Raw genomic sequence first — 21,744 nt, 5'->3', positions numbered from 1 at the left:
TGGGTGGGGGCTGTGTATAGGGGTATGGGGTACATAGAGAGGTACCATTTACCCTATGTGTATACTTCACTCTGTATAGGTCTGTATAAGGATATAAGTTATATGTATTTACTTACATATACATATATATAAGTATATATAACTTACACCCCATGTATATTTTATTATATATTTCCTATATATATTTACTTACATATACATACACATATACATATATAAATAATAGTATATATGTATATATAAGTAAATATATATAGGGAATAAACATATATCCATATATAAGTTATATATATTCTGTCCTCTCCTTTGCGAGAGGACAGAAATGTTATGAGTAAATAAATGACATGTTACTTATATGTATTACACATACAAATACAATATGCTATGCACATACACACATAATTTTAAATACATAAACACGTAGGTATAGTTACATGTACAGCTGCGGACAAGGCACTCCTGTGTGGGGCAGCACGGCCCTGCCCACCCTTGCTGTCCCCCAGCCTTCCCACTGTCACCAGCTGTGTTATTTGTGAGCTTCTGCACTGGGACAAGGCACAGAGGACCATGACTCAGCTGCTTGGCTGGGTGGTGTCCAGCCAGTGTTTGGCAGAGATAAGCTCCTCCAAGCATCCTCCCTTTATTCTGGGCTTTTTGTTTGCTTTTGTCCTGATGCACAAAACAAAACTTCTCCAGGGACTGCTGCGGCCGGGGCAAGTGTAAGAGGCAGAGCGGTGATGACAGAGGAGAGGTATCCCAAAGTAAGTGACCGAGTGAGTCCACAGGGCTCCTGAATGGAAAATATGGGAAGGGGGCTATGTCTGTGTGCACCTGCTCAGAGATCCACCAATACAGTGTGTAAGATGCTGCAGGAGTTGGTACCATTAACTCCTACAGCATCCTGAGTATTTTTCACCTGTACTGTCAACTCAGTGTAGGCAGAGAAAGGGCATGTGGGTAGTCATGCCTCTGAACTTACTCAGCGGTGCTGGACAAGCTGTAAGTGTTGAAACCATGGGGTCGTCATTTGATCTATTCAGTTCTGAGTCCCTGTGCCTTTAATCATAGACTCATAGAGTGGTTTGGGTTGGAAGGGACTTAAAGGTCATCTAGTTCCAACCTCATCACCACGGGCAGGTTAATGATGGTGCTTATTACAGTGCAACTCTGTGCAAACAATTCCTCAACGTGCACTTTCAATTTGGGGTATTATTTTATATCTTGTCTTGTGTAGGCAAGAAAGGAGCTTTAGTAGGACACAGGACCTGTATGAGGATGGAGTTCATTTAGCCTGGGATCTTTTATGCTTATTACCCACTCTCTAATTGCTTTATCCAGTTTAAGTATCTCCTTACAGTCAGATTCCTTACTTGAGGAGCTGCACCCTCACCTAAGACATCTCAGGTAGTTGATGTTTTTCTTTTGCTATAAAGTTCAAAACATACCTGCCCACTTCTGCAAGGCTAAACGTACATTATTAACAATCAGCAGTAGTGCTGTCATTTTGGAAGGTACTTTTAAATTATTTTCTTCTAATATTGGCCTTGTTAAGAATTAGATGTTTATTAATATATCTGTGAAGCTTTAAAGGCAGCTAGATATTAATATCAAGGTGGAAAAATAAATTGTTTAAGGTCATCTTAGCAGAAAACATGACTAATATATTGAAATTAAGAAATGGAATGTAGGCAAAACATTTTAAATCTTGAATTTGTGTTTCCGGTAAGCAAACTTGCATTCAGTAATGTAAAAATCTAACATTGTTTGTATTTTTCAAAATTTAAAAATGGGTATGAAATACCCACAGCAACTTACACTTGAATGGAAGGCCATTTGCTGTGAACAGACTTCTATGGGTTTCCATGCTGATGTAGTGCTTCTCATTGCCAAAATACTAAACTCTGCATATATTGTGCAGGTCTTCTAGCAAAAAATGTCTGAATTTTTACCTTGGAACACTGGAATGATAAAGCGCTTTTTATCTACAATAGGGTCTGCTGTGCATCGCCTTGAAATATTATCAGTGTTAAGCAAATTGCTAATAACGCTTAGTGTTTTATAGCAGCTTCTTTCTAAGTGAATCTGCATAGGGAGTGATTATACGCTACAGTGTACTACTCTGGCATTTACATTTTAAAGCCATTTCTGAACCTGAAGTCTCAGATCGTCCCTAACACTCGTTTCCAAGCTCTCTTTTTCATTTTTCCATGTCAACCATCACCTATGTTAGTTTCTCCACCAACCATCAAGGCTGTTCAAGAAGCACTTGGAAAGTAAATACAGCTCTAATCTTTGGGTGGAGTTTGCAACTACAGGTCTCTGTGAACGGGACAAAAGTAGTCCACCAAGAAGCCATTTTCTGGCTTTGATAAAGGGATGGGGACAGGCGTGACTGGGATCAGCTGTGAGGACAAGGTTGCGTTTCTGTCAACACGCAGCAGCTCGACGGCAGCATCTGTGGTGGCTTCATGCTCTTGCAGTGGAGAACAGAGGCTACCTGGCCTGGTGTAAAGCCTGCTGGTGTTAAGTTAGCTTACTGAAATCTGTTAACGAATTTGTGCTGGCAGAGTAAGTTCACAGAGAATCTGCTCTCTGCGTCATGCTGCCACAAAGCCTTTGATGTGCTACATGGAGCACTGCAACCAGATCTATTGTATCATTAGAGCATAGCAGCCGTCACTGGCTCATCCCAGGCGTGTCAGCTATCTGGGTCCCGGCACCCTGAGATGTGTGGGTCACCGCAGCACTTGCAGTACCTGTTCCGGTCTTGAGGAGTGGCGCCAGTCACCTGAAGTCAGTGGTGGCTGTTCCCAGAGCCTGAGGCATGCCATCACTCGTCTTACTGACAGCAGTTTTGGCCAGAAACTGCCCAACCAGGGCTGGCAGTCATGTCCTGGCAGCCAATGCCTCATTACTAGTCATTTGTTCACTTATGGCAGCCTTCTTGCTTGCCTCAGATACCAGAACTGACAGAATTTATACTGAAAATACCCAGAAGTACTTTAGGCCAGAAATATTTTTAAATTCTTCTGTACACATAAAAATAAAATCAAGTTATATGAGGTGACCAAGCAGCTGTTAAACCTGGTTTACCCACAGCATCACCTACTGCAGCACATTTTCACTGTTCCCTGCAGGTGGAGCATTATGTTGGTGAAATTAAAGGTGGCCTGAGACCAGCCATGAAACTCACAGTCATAGGAATGGTACACTCCAACCCCAAGAGGTAGGTAAGGGGGCTGGAGGGATGTTCACCCTGTCACACATGCTCCTACCTGTCTTCTGAATTTAAAAGATTTCTTGAGGGTCTGTGCTCTTTGGAGGAAGAAAATCAAACAGATTCATAATTTATGGCTTTAATTTTCCTGCTCTTAGACTAAGATTAAAAGAGCAAGAAAGAATTCACTGTTCAGCCTTTCTGGCTGCCCTGTCAGGATTTTCTGTTTCTTGCTCTTATGTACTGCGAACCAGAGGGGGCACACAAGCGGCATTTCTCCTCCAGGAAGAGGTGCAATCATGAACCTGCATCTTGGTCATCTGCTGGGGGCTGGAATCATCAGCATTTAAAAACTCGTGGTTTTGCCACAGGAGGTGCAGGTTCGTTGCTGCGTTTGATCTGGATGACAGCAACTATGCTTATCATTACACTTTCTTGCAGCTACAGTGATCAACTCCAGTGCTTCCACTGGTAAAGACTTTGCTGTAACCTCTTTCAAGACACAAATTAGAATTGGCTCATGCACAACTGTTGGTTTGATTTCAGTCATAAGAGAGGGAAAGCAACATCAGAAGTCACTAGCATCCTACTGGAAACTGGAGGAGAAACAAAGACCAGCCTGTTCTCATACCTTTCTGCAGCTTCTAAGCCTGTAAAAGTCCTGTGTTTCAGCATGACAAGAAATCAAGGGCTGTCTCTAGTCTTTACAGTCATCTGCTGTGTTTACCATGTCATTTTATCCTTCTGAAGGACCCTGTTATTTAATTGGTATTTTTTTCAGCTTTTCAGTGACTCTGCTCTGTGATCCAGTGGATGCAAATAAAGACGTTGGGCTGTTATTTAAAGTTAACTTTAGTGACAAATCCATCACCCGCAATGCAAGAATTGCTGGAAAGTGGGGAAGAGAAGAGAAGACTATTCCCTACTTCCCATTTACAGCAGGCGACACGTTTAAGGTAATTTTTGGGGTACTATGAATAGAGTTGAGAAAAGGAGGGGAGAAAGGCTGAAGGCTACATATATGACCACAAATAGCTAACTATTGACATTGGTGGGTTAACTGGTCTAGTATGGCACAGAGAGCAACACTTCAAGCCCTTCTCTAGTCTTAGAGAGAGAACTCACTATAAGGAGCTTTACAGAATCATCTCAGCAGAGGGTAGGTTATTTATTAGGGGCATTTTAGAAGAATGGGTAGACTTTGTGCTTCACTATCCCCATCACATGGGGTTCTAAGTCCATGATGGTGAAATCAGCTCTGATGCTGATCTCTAACACTCTCCTCCTGTCCTTTCCCATTGCAGATGGAGCTCTTATGTGAACACCAGCAAATACGAGTCTTGCTTGATGGACGGCAGCTCTGTGACTTCACTCACCGCATTCAGCCCCTGAACTTGGTGAAAGCTTTGCAGATCTCAGGGGACATCAAACTTACCAAAGTGGCTTGAAAAAAAAATGAGACCACAATATCACCAGGGGACAGAGGCAAATGTACTTTCTTCTGTCTGAGAAATGTTTTATCTTTCCCCCCTGGTTGATTCTGTAGAGTGTTGAATGTGTTTGAAATATACACTTTTTTTTCTCATACACAATCAGCAATTGCAGAGCTGTGGCTGGTCCTGATTTACTCTCCTGGTAAATCAGAGAGCCTTTGCTGTCAAACTCTTTTGGCCTCTCAAACGGCAAGATTTATGGTGCTATGCAGTATCTCACATCCCCTAACCCCCCTGGCATGTCAGCTGGTGGAACTCAGTCCTCTAAAGTGGGGTGGCTGTTACTCTTGTGACTAGAACCGGGCAGTGTGCAGGTGGTGGGTCTTCGAGAAGAGAAGCAGGAGATTTTCATATAAGCAAATAATGGGGCCTGGTGGGCCCCAGCAGTGTTCACGTTATCAGGAGGAATTGGTTTTCCTGTAAGCTCTGCTCAGTCAGCACAAAGCCATCTGTGCTTCCCAGTACAGAGCAATAAATGCCTTACCAGCATCCCTGCCCCTTGCAGGTAGCATGAATTGAAAGGTTTCAACAGCTGTGGATTTCACAGTCTTCTCCGAACCAGCCCTAGGAAATGGTACCTGGAATTGTACCTCAAACTGCATTGCCCATTCTTGTATTTAATTAAAACTCCATCTTTGCTGGCAAACTTCTTTACCAGCTCTGTTGAATATCTGAATGCATGTGAGTGTTGTGCTGTTATTTCATTGCCGTATATTTAGAAAAAAAGTCCTAAATAAATGGCTATTTTAATACATATAGAAGCATGTATTATAGCTGCTGTCTTTGGCTCTGTTATGATTGGTTGGTTATAACACATATGAAAGTTTTTAAATGAAGATTTTTTTGGTTTTAGTACATAGAGGACAAAAAATATGCAACAAGGTGGTTCTGTGTATAGAGGGCTATCAAATTCCTCTGTGACTTCAGTGAAGATGTATAGCATGTTGTCTTCAGAGGGATTTTGGAGTCTCTGCAGAGTCTGGCTGTCAGATACAGGTACTCAGATAACATGAGGAATTTTATGAAAGTAGTGTATCAGCAGGCTGGTTGGGTGTTTTAATTATCTTATACATTCCATTATACCCTCTGGTGTTGTGGAGAATGTCTCAGTTTCTATATAAATCTAAATTTACAGTGTATGAAACCATCATTTTCATATACTTAAACTGCCTTCTGAGAAAAATAATGTTTAAAGAGCACAGGAGATTCGAATGTACTGAACTTTTAAAAAAAAATTTAATGATATCAAAGTCAAGATTAGTAGACAAATAATGGAAGATTTAATGGCTTAAAATAGAAAAAGCAATAGTCATAACTGCTATTAGAGCTCTCAGTCCCAATGGTGTTCCACATAAATGGATTTACTGTCAGAATCAGGAGGAACAGTCTCATTTCTATGGCTGAGTGGTTTTATCCAATATATTCAGCACAGGCGTTTTTCTGGAATAACTGCCACTGATCTGATTTGATACTCAGGATCCTGTACTGCTGTGGGCCATTACCAGCAAAAGAATAATTTTTATACTGGAGAGGAATATCTTTTGGTCTTTTCCAACCTAACAGAGAACCAAATGGTAGAGCAGACAGATGGACAGACAGACACTTGGTTTGTTTTGCATTAGTGATTATCCTGGCAGCTGGATTGTGGCTTAGCACAAGACTCTTGTATATAGCAAGAAAGGTAGCCTTTCATGACCTTTCATGACTTTGATTCAGTCAGTCTTAACTAATTAAGTTTATAAGCCCCTTTATAAAGGGGAAAGGAACAAGGCATTTCAGCTTTAGGATAAAGCACAACCTGAATCTGTCAAATATAGACTGAATACTTGTACAAAATTAGTTATTTTCTTCCATCTTGGAATATTGTATCTCATTGTTTCTTTGTAAAGCCCTGTTTGCCTGTATCCACCTGTTGTCTTTTGTTAGATGGTTAAGTTCTTGGTGGGGAATTATTCTGGATCCACATGACTCCTAGGCACCTAGGATGCTGGTCTCTTGGGAATTGCTGAGTGCTGTGGAGGTACAAATAACAAAAATAGACTATCTAAGAACAAAACAACAGTCCTGGACAATGAGAGCAGGAAACTTGGTCACAAATGTGGCTCATCATTTGGCATGGAGTCCACCTTACTCATGTCAGTGGTTTGATTGCCTCAATCCACTGTGCTCGCTCTGCCTTGGAGCTGGCCTGGATATAATAACGAATGTCATTTTTGGTGATGATTTTGAAGAGATTGCCTTGCACATTGCCCTTCACTCCTGCAGAGAAAAAAGTATGGCAGATCAGAAAGCTGCACAGAGAAATGCCTTGTGGCAGATGCGAACCTTCATAAGGAAGACTTTTAATTTAGTGAATTAGAATGTAGACCTTTCCATTTCATTATGGATAGCTCTTGTGTCTTTGATTTCCCTTCTGCAAAACGAATATAGAGTATAGACACCCCTTACAGAGACTGTTATGAACTACTGTGCACTATGCATCATATATAAAATAGCCACTGTTTAGATGGAGAATCTTACTTGAGTTATACAATGGGATGTCTACTGGTCAGGATGAACTCCTGACCAGTTTGTGCAGTAGATTAGATTTGCTTATGCCCCTCTCCAGGTTCCTCTTAGCAACAGGCTCTATTGTTCATGCCCCCTCTCCCCCTGCACCTTATCTTTTCATACCCTGTCTTTTGTCTTTAGAAAGATGTTCCCTAACTAAGATCCACATATTGTGCTTACTGTCATAAAATAAATTGCTTTAACAGCAGAAACACTTATCTGTGAGAGTGAAGTTCTGGACAAATGCCTAAGCTAAGCATATTTGCTAGCAGAACTGGTTTTTGTATCGCCGTCTTTAGGTTTCCCTTACATTTGGGTTCTAGCAGATCGAAAAGGAAAAGGTAATAGCATAAGTAGAGAGAACACACAGAAAAGGGATGGCATCAGGGGATGACTCAAGACTGAGTTAAACAACATCCAAAAAGAAACTGTTTCCTCTTTGTCTGTTAACTCAGGAATATTAATCAGCGTTTTAGGACTGTCTCAAAGGTCATCTGACTGAGAAAAGCCCTTAAGAAGGGAACACCCAAGATAAGTGGAAAAAACCCCAAAAAAATCCCTCCTGGTGTGGACAACCCAGCAGTATGGGGATTTTTTATGATGTGCCTATCCCCTTGCTTGCAAAGGGAGAGGAGAGGCCAGCCCGCTTGTGCGTACAGACAGCTATACACAAACCCACACCTAAAGACTGCTTTGCTATGGCATAAATATGTATGTATGAAGGTTTAGAGGCTCATGCTTACCTGCTGGGACTCCATTATCCTCCAGAGCTGACACAAGACAGCCACGAAGAGAAAATCCACCTACTGGCCTGTTTTCTTCCTGCAAAGAAAAAGGAAATGAGGCTTACTGGGAAAATATCGTTATTAGAATGATTTCCAAGAGCACATCAATTAATTTTGTGGAGGTGGAGATGTAATACCAGTCTTTCCAGATACAAAACATCCATGTCACAAGATAAGTCAATTAGGGCATGTAATTAAAGGCATTACTATGTTGTTTCAGTCTTAGATGTTTGACATATCTGGGAATGGTGGAGATCAATTAAAAGCACGACGGTAGGATAATAATCACATTTCAAACTTACGCATAGTCTTATCAAGAACAATCCATATTAAAATATATTATATATTTCTGCAAGCTTTTAGCTTGCTGCTTTTCACTGAGAACTTATGGGAAAAATTTGACTGTTTTCACTAGTAGGCTGGTGCCCTTGTCTGATCTTCATATTCTGCAGTTTGAATTTATGGCATTACAAGGGTGAGTTGCAGGGCAAAAAAAACCTCACAAAGAAACAGGTAATGGAAAATGAACCAGCTCCATAAGCTCTTTTCACTGTTACGGTGTTTGTGTTTTCTTTAAAAAGACACATAAAGCATTTCTATACATGTTCTTTTAGCAACCCGTTGACCTTTGGGATACTCTATGTACCTGGGGTGGATGCCCTTCTGGCATATGCCTTTCTAGGTTGCTCGCATTGGTTATTATATCCATTAAGATAAATTCTACTATTCCATGAGCAAGTTTAAAACTGAGTAGCCGTAATGCCTATAGATACTTTGGCATTAAGGAGACCCTCGCCAGTGTTGGAACAAAGCCATGAAAAATCCTAGTAGCAGTATGACCCTCAAGTGGTGGGATGTCAGCCCAGAAAGATCACAGCCCAGGAAGAATCCCTGCAGGAGCATGGTCCCAGACTGTGTGGGTACAGCAGAAGACAAATCCCAAGACGACTTGGCTAAGGAAAAAGAATCTTACTGGGGAAAGACAGAAGGGAAGATACAGGGATAGAAAATCCTACAAGGATAATGTCCCAGGGTAAGGGGAGAAAGGTCTTATTCCCCGGGAAATGGATAGAGGAACCCAAAAGGAGATTTGAGTAAGAGAAACATCTACAGCATAATTGTACTTTCATTATAATGTTCAGGTCCGTAAGAGGATTTCTGGAGGTAGTAAATCCCCACTCACCTACCTTAGTGGGGTCATAGTAGTGCAAAAAAGCAGGATCAGCTCTCAAAACAAATCTCCTCACCTTCCAGTTTTTCCTCTTGTGCCCCTGCAAAACAGAAGAATTAAAGTTACCACCAGTAAATATCTCCTGAAATGGCCATTTCCCTGCAGGCTGTAGGGGACACCTAAATAGGTACTGAAAATAAGAGGTTTTGGAGCCAATAGAGAAAAATATTTTCTGACATCTTAATAACTCCCAGGATTTCTGCTTAACATCCTTCTCCATACATTGAGAATTCCTTCCTCTCTCCCTTCCTTGTGCTAAGAACCAAGAAAACAGAGTGACAGGACCAGGTGATTATATCCCTGATTCCTTCTCTTAATTTCTTAATTGGACGGAGAAGAGATTCAGAGCAGCCCTGCAGAGAAGGACTTGGGGGTGTTGGTTGATGAGAAGCTGAACATGAGCCGGCTTCAGTGTGCGCTCGCAGGCCAGAAACCAACTGTATCCTGGGCTGCATCAAAAGAAGTGTGACCAGCAGGTAAAGGAGGTGATCCTGCCCCTCTACTCTGCTCTCATGAGACCCCACTTGGAGTACCGTGTGCAGTTCTGGTGTCCTTAACATAAAAAGGAAATGGAGCTGATGGAGCAAGTCCAGAGGAGGGCCACGAGGATGATAAGAGGGCTGGAGCACCTCCCATATGAAGACAGGCTGGGAAAGTTGGGGCTGTTCAGCCTGGAGAAGAGAAGGCTGTGTGGAGACCTCCTAGCAGCCTTCCAGTATCTGAAGGGGGCCTACAAGGATGCTGGAGAGGGACCCTTCATTAGGGACTGTAGTGATAGACAAGGGGTAATGGCTTGAAACTTAAACAGGGGAAGTTTAGATTAGATATAAGGAAGAAGTTCTTTACAGCGAGGGTGGTGAGGCACTGGAATACATTGCCCAAGGAAGTTGTGAATGCTCCATCCCTGGTGGTGTTCAAGGCCAGGTTGGACAGAGCCTTGGGCGACATGGTTTAGTGCGAGGTGTCCCTGCCCATGGCAGGGGGGTTGGAACTAGATGATCTTAAGGTCCTTTCCAACCCTTACTATTCTATGATTCTATGAAATACATCAAGTTTTCCAACACTAAAATCACAGCTCATGGTACAAAGCTCTAGAGTAGAAATTTGGCCATGCAGTGCATGGTAGGGTTCTCTCTGCAGGTGGCTGCGTTATGCTTTGAAACAGCGTGACTGATCCTTCTCTTGTTCGTAGCAAGAGTTGAAAACCAAGTCTTGCAGACTAAAGTTGGATTCTGTAAAGAGGTCTTTCTTGTGCCCAAAGAAAACAGGTCTCACCATTACCAGAGCATCCATGTGTACGTGAGTGACTATGAGAGGTAAATGTCCACTTCATGTAAAAGTCAATCTACTCAGATTTGAAATTTGTCTGTAGCCAGCAGAATTCCATAGCTGCTCACATGACCCGGATGGGACAGGTTAGACCAGAGGAACAGAGGATCTGCTTGGAAGTGCATGCAATGCCTCCGGTGGGGTTTGGACTTTGGGTGGGACTTTTGCTTTTGATACTAATTTATACGTTTCACTATAGACTCAATATATATGGAATATCCAATTAATCCTGCTTGAGCAGCAGGTTCCATAGCTCATTTCTTTATAACTAGACATTTTTCTCCACATGATCTGTGATAGTATTACTGATAGGCAAATTAGCTCTGCTGGCCACAACTCTCCAGCCATGCTCATAAAAATCAGGTTTATTCTCTAGGAAGCCCTTAAGAGCTGTCATTTTTCTTGTTTCCCAGTGAAGGTTCAAAGACGGTGTTTACCTGTTTCACTAAGAACCCTTGCTTCACAATTGGGCCGCTTAATTCAGAGATGTTAAATTGTAGCTCTTCCTTGGAACTGATATTTTTCTTACTGCTCTCAGCCTGCAAAATAGGGAAAAGATGGTTCCACTTCTCTGTTGAATCTAAACACACTTTTAAGTACAAAGTTCTGCATTTTATTTTCTTTGAGCTGCTTTTAGCTTATATTTCCTCAGTAAATTCTACTCTGTAGCCCTGCTGCTCAGCTTTGTGTAGATCCAAGATTTACAAGCAACAAATTACAGCAGTGAAGCCTGCACATGCACTGTGGCCTTGAGTGTTAGCATAACTACAGCATCTCTTAAATGCAGACACAGCACTGCACTCGAGGGACACACCCCTTTTAATGCCCAATTATGTAATTTGTAGATCCCTCCATATCCATGTAGCTATTTGTCTCCAGCAAAAGTGCAAGTGTTGGCACCCCTAAAGGCCTAGAGCTGCTCCTTCTGTGTTTGCTTTCATAGCCTGCATATTTGCCTGTGTTTGCACAGTGTGTGTGTCCTCTTTACCACTGCCCAAATCAAGCGTGTGACAAGAGGCAGGAGAGGTGCTTCTGTGGGCAGCTGCATCACTTACGAACATGTACAGTGCAGTAGAGTCATCGAGGAACTGCTCAGAGAGGTCGCTGAAGCGTGTGGCCTCAGTGCTGCGGGTTCCCACAGGCTTGATGAAGTTCTCCTCCATCAGCATGGATGCCAAGGTGATGGCCTCGAATCGTGACACAGCAAAGCTATTGGAGATGAGCCAGTCCACCAGGGCAGAACCTGCAGGGAGAAAGGCAGTTCTCATACCAAGACAGTGTACTCTTCCAAGATGAGACACATGGTCTACTGCTACACAGGTCTTCATTTGCTGAAACATTTTGGCACTATCACAAAGACTGTCAATGAAGTGCAAGGTTGACCAAAAGTGTGAGGTCCTGTGTGTGCTTCCTTATATCCAAAGAGCAAGCAAGAGAGAAAGGTGTTGGAAAGCTTGGTTGCACCACTACTTTCCACTGGACCACAACTGATTACACTATGCAGGCATTACAGTAGCTCCCTTGCCTCTGCAATGTAGTGTGTTAGATGTGAGGAAGCTCTTTGCCTGCAGTAGGCGTACCTGTGAAAGTCTCTTTGTATCTGTTGCCTTGTTGCAAGTTGCGGGTTAGCTTAATTCCAGTACTGCTCTCACACATTCTCTTCACTATATGACTGCAAAAGAGCACAGGACAAAGTTAGTAGAATAAAAAAACCAGGCAGAAATTGCCACATACTTTTGTCAGTGCCTGGGATGTCCTCCCGATTACCAACACAAAGATGGGAAACAGCCTAGGTATACACCCAGAAGTTTTGTCCTAAGTACAGTATAGGAAAACTTTGTTTACCCAGTAGCAGCACTAAACAAGATGCCTCGTGAAGTACCTTCTAATTTAAAGTATTTCAAACTGAGCTATAGTCAGTTTCCATTTACCTTTTCAACACAAATAAAATTTCTGTCATCTTTCTATTTCTTAACCAGTTCTCTGTTTCCGCTTGTTTAACATGATGCACCCTAAAAATCCTAGGGTAGCTGGATTCCAGCTACCAGCTTTGAAAGCTCACCAGCATGGCATGAACAATGCCATCACTCAGTCTTTTCCCTGGTATTACATCTTCTGAGGTAATATATCTCCCCGGTGAGAACCTTTGCAGCTGACTAGGAAGGTCTTCAAGCCAGCAGTGAGATGTCTGTGCAGAAACCAAATAGTCCCAAAAATAATGGTTGGGGAAAGTGCGTTTCCATGCTCTGGCAAGAGTATGTGCAAACCTAGGGCAGAGCAACCAGTTTAGAGGCTCTTGGCCACATGGGAGTGAATCTGTGCAGAGAGGAGCTTCCCTTGACCCGCTCCATACATCATCTCAGGTGCTTTGCAAACTACAGCAATAGCAGAAGAATAAACCATATACACTTACTGGAGGCTGATATTCTCTAGCAGTTTGAAAGAGTTCTTCATTCTGTGAAGCTCTTGTACCTGTACTGGGTGACCAGCATGAATAGCCCCAGTGATGTCCAAAGCCCACGAGTCTCGCTCCTCCCTGGAGCAACATTCAAGGAAATAGTCTGTATTGGTTTTTGTCTTTAGCTTGATGAGTAGCTGTGGAGAGGGAAGTGCAAAGCAATATCATTTAGCTATTGTCCTCCATGTACATTAAGCGACACAAGTAAGTCTCATATGCCATCCCACCTGAGCAGAACAGAGCAACTCTTGGCCAGAAGGATGGTGGGCACAACTCTGGGTTGTTTTACTTTTTGCTTTCCCCCTCCTCAGATCCCTGTGTTTTCAGTTCCAAGCACAGTTTGTGTGCATGGAGCTTGTGGTACTTAAAAGAGACCAGACCACCCAGATGCTGGATTACACAGGAATGTGCTGTTGACTGTGAAGCTTTTCACATCAAGCTCTCTAGTTTCTCAACAACTACAAACTCTCACTAGGCTCTTTCTGCTATGAGAAGTACTGAAATAGCCATCAAGTTCCAGAGTCATTTCCCTTCTGGCCCCACTCAGAGGAAGTCTGCATTGCTGCTACCCACAGGTGAGCAGAGAAGCGCAGGAAGCACTTTCCCTTCCAGAGCCCTCTTGCTGGAAACTCCACAGCAGCAATGTCCTGTTGGTGAAGGAAAAAGGAGTCTGACCTGGCTGCCCAGGAGCACCCCATGGACACAGCCAGGGTTTAAGGCAACCGCCATTGATGATAAATTTCACTTTTTCCCATCCTCAGATTTTATTGAGCTGTCCATGTCCTCTCTCCACACGCTGTTGGGCTGATGCATTTGCATTTATTCTTACCACTGTGTGTGTGTGCAGTGGGTTTGTTTTTTTGTTAATGTCTGTGACTCAGGTTTGGGCACAGAGAACGGCAAAGACAGAATGGGGGAACTCATTGCTTGTCCTGGCTACATTACTAATGGCAGCTTGCTTTTTGCTGGGCCTAATTCTAGAAACACCCCAGTAATATGGTTGCAATGATCAAAGAAGTCAGAAGGAGTGGAAAAGTCTAGGGAAAATTTAGAAAGTGAATGCCACTGAGAAGGGATACATTTTTCCATTCCTACCGGTCTGTTTTCATATTCCAGGCACGGACAGGTAATAGTGCAGCCATCCAAAAGGATCCTGCCCTTTGGAGAAGGTTCCTTCTTGCCTCCTTCAATTTTGTAATACAGCAGCTTATCCTGAAGCAGAACAAACCACCTCACTTTCCAGTTACGAACAATGTGTCCCTAGAGGGGAAGAATCACATAGCTAACGTTAACACAAGCATTGAGAAATTAACATATTTTCTTTCTTGAGGTAGGTGAAAATACCATAAAATAATAGGAAATGGCATGAAAAGAAACACAAGAAGTCATCATAAGTCCTGTCCTTCCTGAAATACACATTTCAAGTAACTAAGCAGCACAGCTCCATCACTATAAAAATCATGGAGCAATAGAAAGGTGCTTTGCTCTTTCTCTAGCAAGGACATCCTCTTTTCCAGCAGGAGTTGTTTCTTGCAGAAGCTCACATGAATTATCCCAAAGAGCTGTCATTTACGAGCATGCCTGTCCGCTGACAGCACCAGGCAGGAACAGGGCTAGCTAAACCTGGTAAATGTGTGAGGGCTTTTGGAGACAAACTGCTCCTCTCCACGGACCCGGGTGGTGTTTGATGTGTTTTGTTTTCTGTCATTGTGATGTGGCTGTAGGTGCCAAGTGGTTTTGAGACCACCTTTCTGAGTGAATTGGCTTTTCCTTACATCTCCTCTTACTGCTAATGAGTGGTTTATTTCTATCTTACCTGCCTCCAGTGTCCTGGGCTAAAACATTCTCTGTGTTACTGTTTCCTGGAAAGGAAACGTGCTTTTCAATGACAAAAGACTGAATGAAGGCTGCTGTCGAATGCCTCTTGGGTTTTGTCAGAAAAAAGACAAAATCCCTTCTTTCCCCTCTGCAAACAGCCCCTGGCTCTTTTTAGTCTGGCTGTACAGGAGAGCAAACCCAGCGAGGGCTGACACCAACAGGCTCAGTCCTGTCTAGAAGTGTCAGGTCCAGCTTCCTGAGGTGAGGAGCTGACTTGTGTTTCTACAGGCTGTGAAGCATTGCAGCCAGCAGGCGAAACACTGGGTAGATGAAGCTCTGAGACCTGGGAGAGGGTGGGCATAGCTAGAAGAAAGGAAACATGCAAAGTCCAGTTGTGGCAGGAGTCAAAGCTCATTAATTCTCTATGAGTGAAGGGGAAACCCAGCAATTTCCAAGAAAAGGTGGGGTAATGAGTCTCTAAAATCCAGGGCATTTTAGGTCTAATGCCTTTTAGTCTATACTAAGTACAATTTATCTAACTTGGGTTTGTTCTCTCCTTTCCTTTGCATTCTTCAGTGGTGTGGGTTTTTTTCTTTCCACCTGTTGTAAGTCCCTTGGCCATTTTCCCTGAGAATATGTTCTTTGCTATAGCTCTTTTATTTCCTTTTTGGAGATTTCCTCTTTTTCAGGAGGTTGCCTTACCGTTTTTCCTCTATCTTTACCTGACTTCCACACATTTACTTTATAATACATTACATAATTCAGACATTTATAATGCATTTAGATAATCTCCTTGCTTCTGCTCTCTTCTTAAGAAAGCTCTGTTTTCATTTACCTGAGCCCACCCCTTCCTCATTTTTCTTTTTTTTCTCAGGATCTCTTGTTCCCTTCTCCCCCAGTTTCCTTTAGTCATCTTCTCTGTGGTCTCCTTCCTATCAAACTGTCTATCTGGGTGATGTTGTACAGGCTGCAGGCAGTTACAGCTCAGTGTGCTGCCGATAACCTATTCCTCTCGCACACTTGGTGCCCTGGCTTCCCATCTTGAATTTAGTAGTCATTTAAGAACCACAAAATACAACCATAGCCCAGAGAAGAGACCAGGAGCTGGGACTGCTCTGCCCTCACTGCACAAGGGACGATGAGGAATAGCTCAGGCTGTGCAGCCCTTCTCTGCATAGAGCATGGCTTCACATGGCTGGTGGCTGGCCAGCCCTGCCAGGAGGGCTCCTGACCAGGATTACCTTCATGTCAGCACCAGAAGCACTGCCACGTACAGTAGAAAAGCATTTCCTGAGGCGTGGCAAAGCTTTGAACAAATACATTTTTGGTGTGCAATCAAGGACCATATTAGTCATTGAAACAGGTTCCTGGTACTAAAAGCAACTTGTGCTGCTTGTTAAATTGCCTTCTTGTGTCCTAGCTATAACTGACTTGGTCCTGCAGGAAGAAGTGTTGGAAAGGCTGAAATGTGTGACACCATCTTTCAGCTCTTTTCTCTACGCTTTGGCTAGAATTTTCTCACAGTGCAGTTTGAGGGGTGTGGAAAAAAGAAGTTAGTTCAAACATACTTCTACGTTTGCATTGCTCTGATCCCCTTCAGATAGAATAGCCTGTTCTCCATCCCCTCACATGAAATGGGAAATGCAGCTCAGCTGGGTCACTAAAGAAGGCACAAACACCTTCCCACTCTCCATCCTCCCATGGCCACTTCCACTGCCGCCATGTAGCCATTTGCTGGTAGGTTTTTATGTGCTTCTTGCAGAGGCACAGACACAATTGCTTTCTAATACCTGAGTAATGCTGATGGCTAATTCACTTTCCCCTGAGTAAATACAGGGCCAATAGAGGGAAACTCAAGCGAGGATAGTGAGCACCTGCAGGTCGTGCAGCTCCCCTGGCACGCATCTGCACAAACCTGAAGGAGCTCCTTTCCCAGGAGCAGGCAGGAGCCCCTCATATCCAGCACCCAGTGGGCTGCCTTGCCATGAGCCCTGGCTCAATCCAGTTCCTGCTCAGGGGCTGCTTCCACGTTGGAGCAGAACTGCACGGAAGGGGACGGATACACTCACCCGTTTGACGAGGAAGCCCTCCTTCAACACTCCAGCTGCCTCCTGCATTGTGGCCAGCAGGGAAGAGAGCTGAGCCCCTGCCGAGAAGCGCCCAAGCCCTGGCAGCCTGTCCCTCTGCATGTGATTTGTGTAAGAAAGCTCATTTTTCTTTGCTACCCTCCTCCTCCAATGTGACGCAGTCTCCCTTCCCTGTTTTTTTCTCCCTCTCTTCCTACCTATGAGACATCGGTTAAACAGTGAGCTGGCTCTGATACATTACCTGCCCTCTGGGAAGTGAAACAAAGCAAAGTCTAAAAAGGATCTCAAAAGAATTTCACAGACTTTAGTACAGCAAAACCCACCGCTGAGTGAGTTGGCCAATGTAAGTAGCCACATGATGACAAATCAGGTATTGCATGGGAGGGAGAAGCAGAATTATAAAATCACATGCCTCAAAACTTCAGACTAATCAAGTCTACCACTTGAATTTTCTCATCTAATAAATGTATCCTCATAGGGGTCCTACAGAACACCTTAAGTGTAACACATAGAATATTGTGATTACAAGGAGACTTTTACAAACCTTAAGATAATTTCTTTTGCTAGAAATTTATTTTACTAAAGAAGTTCTAAAGCACCACTCTGCTTTCAGCGACCTCTGGGCACAAACTCTAAGATTCCCAAGTTAACACCCTAAATCCCTACCTAAGCAACTATTCAGGCTTTTAGTAAAGCAGTCTGATCAATGAACACCATGCAGTTACCTCTTGCAACTCCTGGGCACCTCTGAAACAGAGTGCCTTTTGTTTGTCTGAATAGGGGCTTAGATATTTATTGCATTTTTGAAGACTTTGCCCATGATAAACCTGTTTGACAGATATAGCAGATCTTGTCCTGATGAAAGTATTGGTATTTCAATAAATCTACACCAACTGTGCAGGAGTAATAGTCTTCACTGTGCTGTTAGCATTCCCTGACTTGTATCAAAATCAAGGTGATGTATGTGGGCAGAGCTAGTGGCTGTGATAAGAAACATGATGTAGATGGTAACAAACAAACAAAAGCACTCGTTGCTATGTAAAAAGAGTGTTCAGAGTTCAGTAAGGTAAAGTGACTCAAGTATCCCTCAGTCTTTGCACACCAGATCTAATTACTGCTTTCACATACTGAGAAAAGGAACAAACTAATAATTTCTTTATTTTTGTATTTTTTTATCACTTTTAGTGAGGAAGAACAAAGCACTGAAGAATTCAAACCTGACAATGTACTGGAGACGACCCAGAGAACAGTCCTGCAGAGATCATGAGACAGACAACACGTGGCTGAACACTACTTGAAGTTAGAGAAACCGATTGCTGTATAAAGAGAAAGCATGCTGGCTGACACTTCAAAAGCAGCTGGCCCTTGCGGAAGTTACCTGCGTAGCTCCTACTGTATTCCCTTCGCCACTCTGGAGGAAGCAGGCAGCCACGGGGCAACCTGCTGCATAAGTCATATCCCGGTTATGTTTGTTCTTCAGTCCACCTAGTGTAAGTACACCTAGAGGAGTATTTTTTGCTGTAGGTGTGTAGTATTTTCAAATATACAAATTTTCCATTTATATGCTTTATATACTATTGTGGCCTTAAAATAATGCAGAAAAGAACTGAGTGTATTTCTTTCAATTTAAAAAATAATCTCTGTCCAGGTGCAAATACATAAATATACATATAAATAAAAAGCTGTACTCAGAAGCAGAGTATTGGGAAAAAACCCAATGCAGTCACCAGGAAAAAAGAAAATAAATTTCATCGCACAATGTTCTGTACATCAGGATTTAACTTGAGAATAAAAAGAAGAAAACTTGAGTCTAGGTACACAAGGGACGTTACTGCTGCATGCACGGGACATGCACTCTTTATATCACCAGCTCCAGGAATACAGTGTTCCCCCGTTCGGTGTTTGAGGTTTGACTTCACATTGTTCAAGCTTGTAACTGCAGGCAATTTATAACAAGGTGGGTGAGATAATTTCATGCTAGTGAGGACAGGCAGAAGCTTGCAGGGTGCTCTTGCTCAGACAGTGAGCTCAGCATTGCACCACAACCAGTCCTCGCCCAAGATTTGAGTGAGCTTTTTCTCCAGCATGCAGACCACCCGCAACCCTGTGGACGGATCTTGGGAAAATTACCATTAGCAACAAAGAATTTTATTGTCAAACTGCTGGTGAATGGTGAAGCAAATGCTGCTGTAGCTGCTCATTAAGTAAAAGGTTTCGTATCAACTACTTCTTACAATCTAGAGCCTTCACTTTTTTCAATACTTCTAAGTACTTCTTCAATTCTTTGGGTATTTATCATACACACACTCCCTTCCCTTGTCTCATTCTGTAGTTAATCATGGCTAACAAACTGCCCCTTTTCTGCTCCCTGAGGCTGAGTAAATACAGATCTTCCAGGGTCATACAGTGAAAAATGAGTCAGTAGATCAGGGCTGCTGTTTCCACACACGTGCTGGGAAGGCAAGTTCTAGCACTGCAGTCTCCTGGCGGAAAAGGACATGCTTCCATCTGTATAAACCTAGGGAGCTCTATATCAAGCCTTCTGTGGGACTGGAAACTCCGTAAAGGGAGAACTATCTGGTTCCTCAGATCTGTTTTAGAATGTTTCCTACACATCAGTGCAGTATTTTAATAAAAGAATACAGCTGAGTGCTTGACATATTCTTCCATTCAAAGTGTCCCCAAAATACTTTATATGTTTTAGAATCTGCATTGGGATGGCCTGGAAGAGACAGCTGCAGGCTTCAGGGCGCAGGACAGTATTCACGGTTAGAGACAAGGGCAGGAGTAGGCAGCTCTGAGTACACTATTTCAGCTGGGTGACGTGACAGACATTGCTGGTACCTCCAAGTCAGTCCCTCAAGAAGCCACAAACAGCTGATGAAGAGAACCTGCCCACAGGACAAACCCATCCCATGCTCTGCAAAGCCCGTCGTGTATCATTGTGTCACATGGGCGATTACATATACTCAACTTGTTCAAAGCAGTTTCTTAAGATACTAGGATTTTGCCCTCTGGTGTAGGATTAGGGATGAAAAAAGATGAAAAGAAACCACATCAAAATAAGGAATGATGAAATATTTCTAGATAAAAATGAAAGATGACAAGTGTTCAAAAGAATTCTGACGTAACAGCAGGACATGTAGAAAGGTGGCACTGTTTGAAAACAGTTGTTTAATTGTCTAGACTGGAACAAAAAGCTATCAGAAATTAAATACTGAAGTGTAGATTCCACTATGAAGAACAACATGCCAGCTCCACTGCATCTAAAACAACACCTGAGGGCCAGAACTGGAGAGAAAACAGCAAGGAATTGTCACTGGATTAAAAGCCTGTCAAATCACAAGTCCCAAGAAAGCAGGGCACCCCTTCTTTAGTAGCCCTCATCAGGAACAGGATACAGGGATGTGTGTTACCAGACTGTGTGCCTGACTTGAGCCGGTACCCCTGGTTGGTTGGGGTTTTTTTGTATTAATGAGCCCTTATCAGATGTTATAAGTAAAACTGTTTCCAAGCTGCCAATCTTACGAAATTAATTTGGGATATGAAAATCATGCTGAGATCCTTACAAATAATACATCAGGCCAAGCCCTGTCCACAAATACACCTTTACTTTTCCCTTCAGGTGGCTAGTGCTAGTGGAGATTTTGGCCTTGCGATTACAATTGAGTAAACAGCACAGAGTTGCTAACGAACAGCAAGAATATAACTACCTTGCTTCAGCAAAGGTGTTCATGCAAAATCCACAACCCTTATTTTAAGCAACTGGTAAGCAAACGCTGTTCCATGCGTACCAAATTCACTAGCTGAGATAGAAGGTACCATCGAAGGAACTTCTAAAGATCCTTAAGTCACGGGCTACAGCAACGGATGCAGCACAGCTGAGGCCAGCATGGGCTTCACAGGTTCAGTGCTCCCTTACACCCCTCTCGAAAGCAGCCATCTCAGACCCTCTCCTTCCACCTACTGCAACTCTTGAGAAATATCCACCAAGTTGTCTTGAATCTTCTAAGCCTCTTGGTTAAAATGTGCTCAGGCAACAGGAGAGCCTGATTTTATGTGCCAGGGTAACAAGTGACTGACATGCATTTATCTTTAGCTGCTTTGTTACCATCCTCACCATCTCGGTCATTTTTTCAGGCACGCAAAATTGACAGAGAACTGTGTTCACCAGCACGCTAAGGGTCCAATTAGAAAAGCTTCTGAAACCACTGAACAAGTTCAGCAAACTTTGCCCTAAGTTACTGACAGAAACAATGTTCACCTAGTAACACACCAAAACAGTAACACAGGTGTAACACATCATCTGTGGAGATTATACTAATCTTAACACCTTGATAATACGCCAAGAAAGGCTCTTTTTTCAGTGCTTTCCTTTACAGCATTACTTTGGCATACAGATCACATGGTGACTAAGTTTTTAAACACTTTGTTTTTCAGTCTGAGTACCCACATGTTGTGTTTAATGGAATTCAAAACACTTTTAGTGAATGGGCAGAGTTGGAAGAGCTGTTCGAACAGGAAACTGACATTATCACAACTTTAAGCCATGACAAGGCCATCATATGCAGCTTCTGAAAAGGCAACAATTTGAGGAAATAACCAGAAAATTATATTATTTCTTCATTTTGTTGTGACACATCTAGGTATTTTCTTACATTCTGTAAAGAAATTACTTAACTTTCTTGGCTTTGCATTACTATCAGAGTTCACATGTAGCCAACCCCAATAATCAAGCATGGATTGCAATGCCTGTACCCTTTATGAACGCCTTTT

At 42.9% G+C, this 21,744-nt stretch overlaps 2 protein-coding genes across 4 annotated transcripts; one reads left to right on the top strand and one right to left on the bottom strand.

The window, feature by feature from the left end:
- The first annotated feature begins 530 nt into the window (after nt 1-530).
- Nucleotides 531-5,832, top strand: LOC115606303 (galectin-related protein A-like). 3 transcript variants are annotated; one of them, XM_030481984.2, is made up of 5 exons: nt 531-761; nt 3,138-3,226; nt 3,999-4,173; nt 4,522-4,708; nt 5,216-5,832. In XM_030481984.2, exons 1-4 carry the CDS (start codon nt 738-740, stop codon nt 4,663-4,665), a joined length of 432 nt encoding a protein of 143 aa, XP_030337844.1. In that variant the 5' UTR covers nt 531-737; the 3' UTR covers nt 4,666-4,708; nt 5,216-5,832. The 3 variants fall into 3 exon arrangements, with proteins under 3 accessions (XP_030337844.1, XP_030337843.1, XP_030337845.1); XM_030481983.1 differs by having other exon boundaries at nt 532-761; nt 4,522-5,520; XM_030481985.1 differs by having other exon boundaries at nt 723-806; nt 4,522-5,520.
- A 92-nt stretch (nt 5,833-5,924) lies between these two features.
- PLEK2 (pleckstrin 2) lies at nt 5,925-18,461 on the bottom strand. The gene is made up of 9 exons (XM_030481977.1): nt 16,951-18,461; nt 14,159-14,323; nt 13,019-13,200; nt 12,186-12,277; nt 11,661-11,848; nt 11,043-11,144; nt 9,233-9,316; nt 8,004-8,082; nt 5,925-6,969 (listed from the first exon to the last, which is right to left on the bottom strand). Exons 1-9 carry the CDS (start codon nt 17,068-17,070, stop codon nt 6,842-6,844), a joined length of 1,140 nt encoding a protein of 379 aa, XP_030337837.1. The 5' UTR covers nt 17,071-18,461; the 3' UTR covers nt 5,925-6,841.
- Between the last annotated feature and the right edge of the window lie 3,283 nt (nt 18,462-21,744).

Source organism: Strigops habroptila, chromosome 4 (genome assembly GCF_004027225.2).
Source record: "Strigops habroptila isolate Jane chromosome 4, bStrHab1.2.pri, whole genome shotgun sequence".
NCBI classification, from domain to species: domain Eukaryota; kingdom Metazoa; phylum Chordata; class Aves; order Psittaciformes; family Psittacidae; genus Strigops; species Strigops habroptila.
Note: the sequence above shows the minus strand (reverse complement) of the source record. Positions and strands in the feature narration are given on the sequence as shown.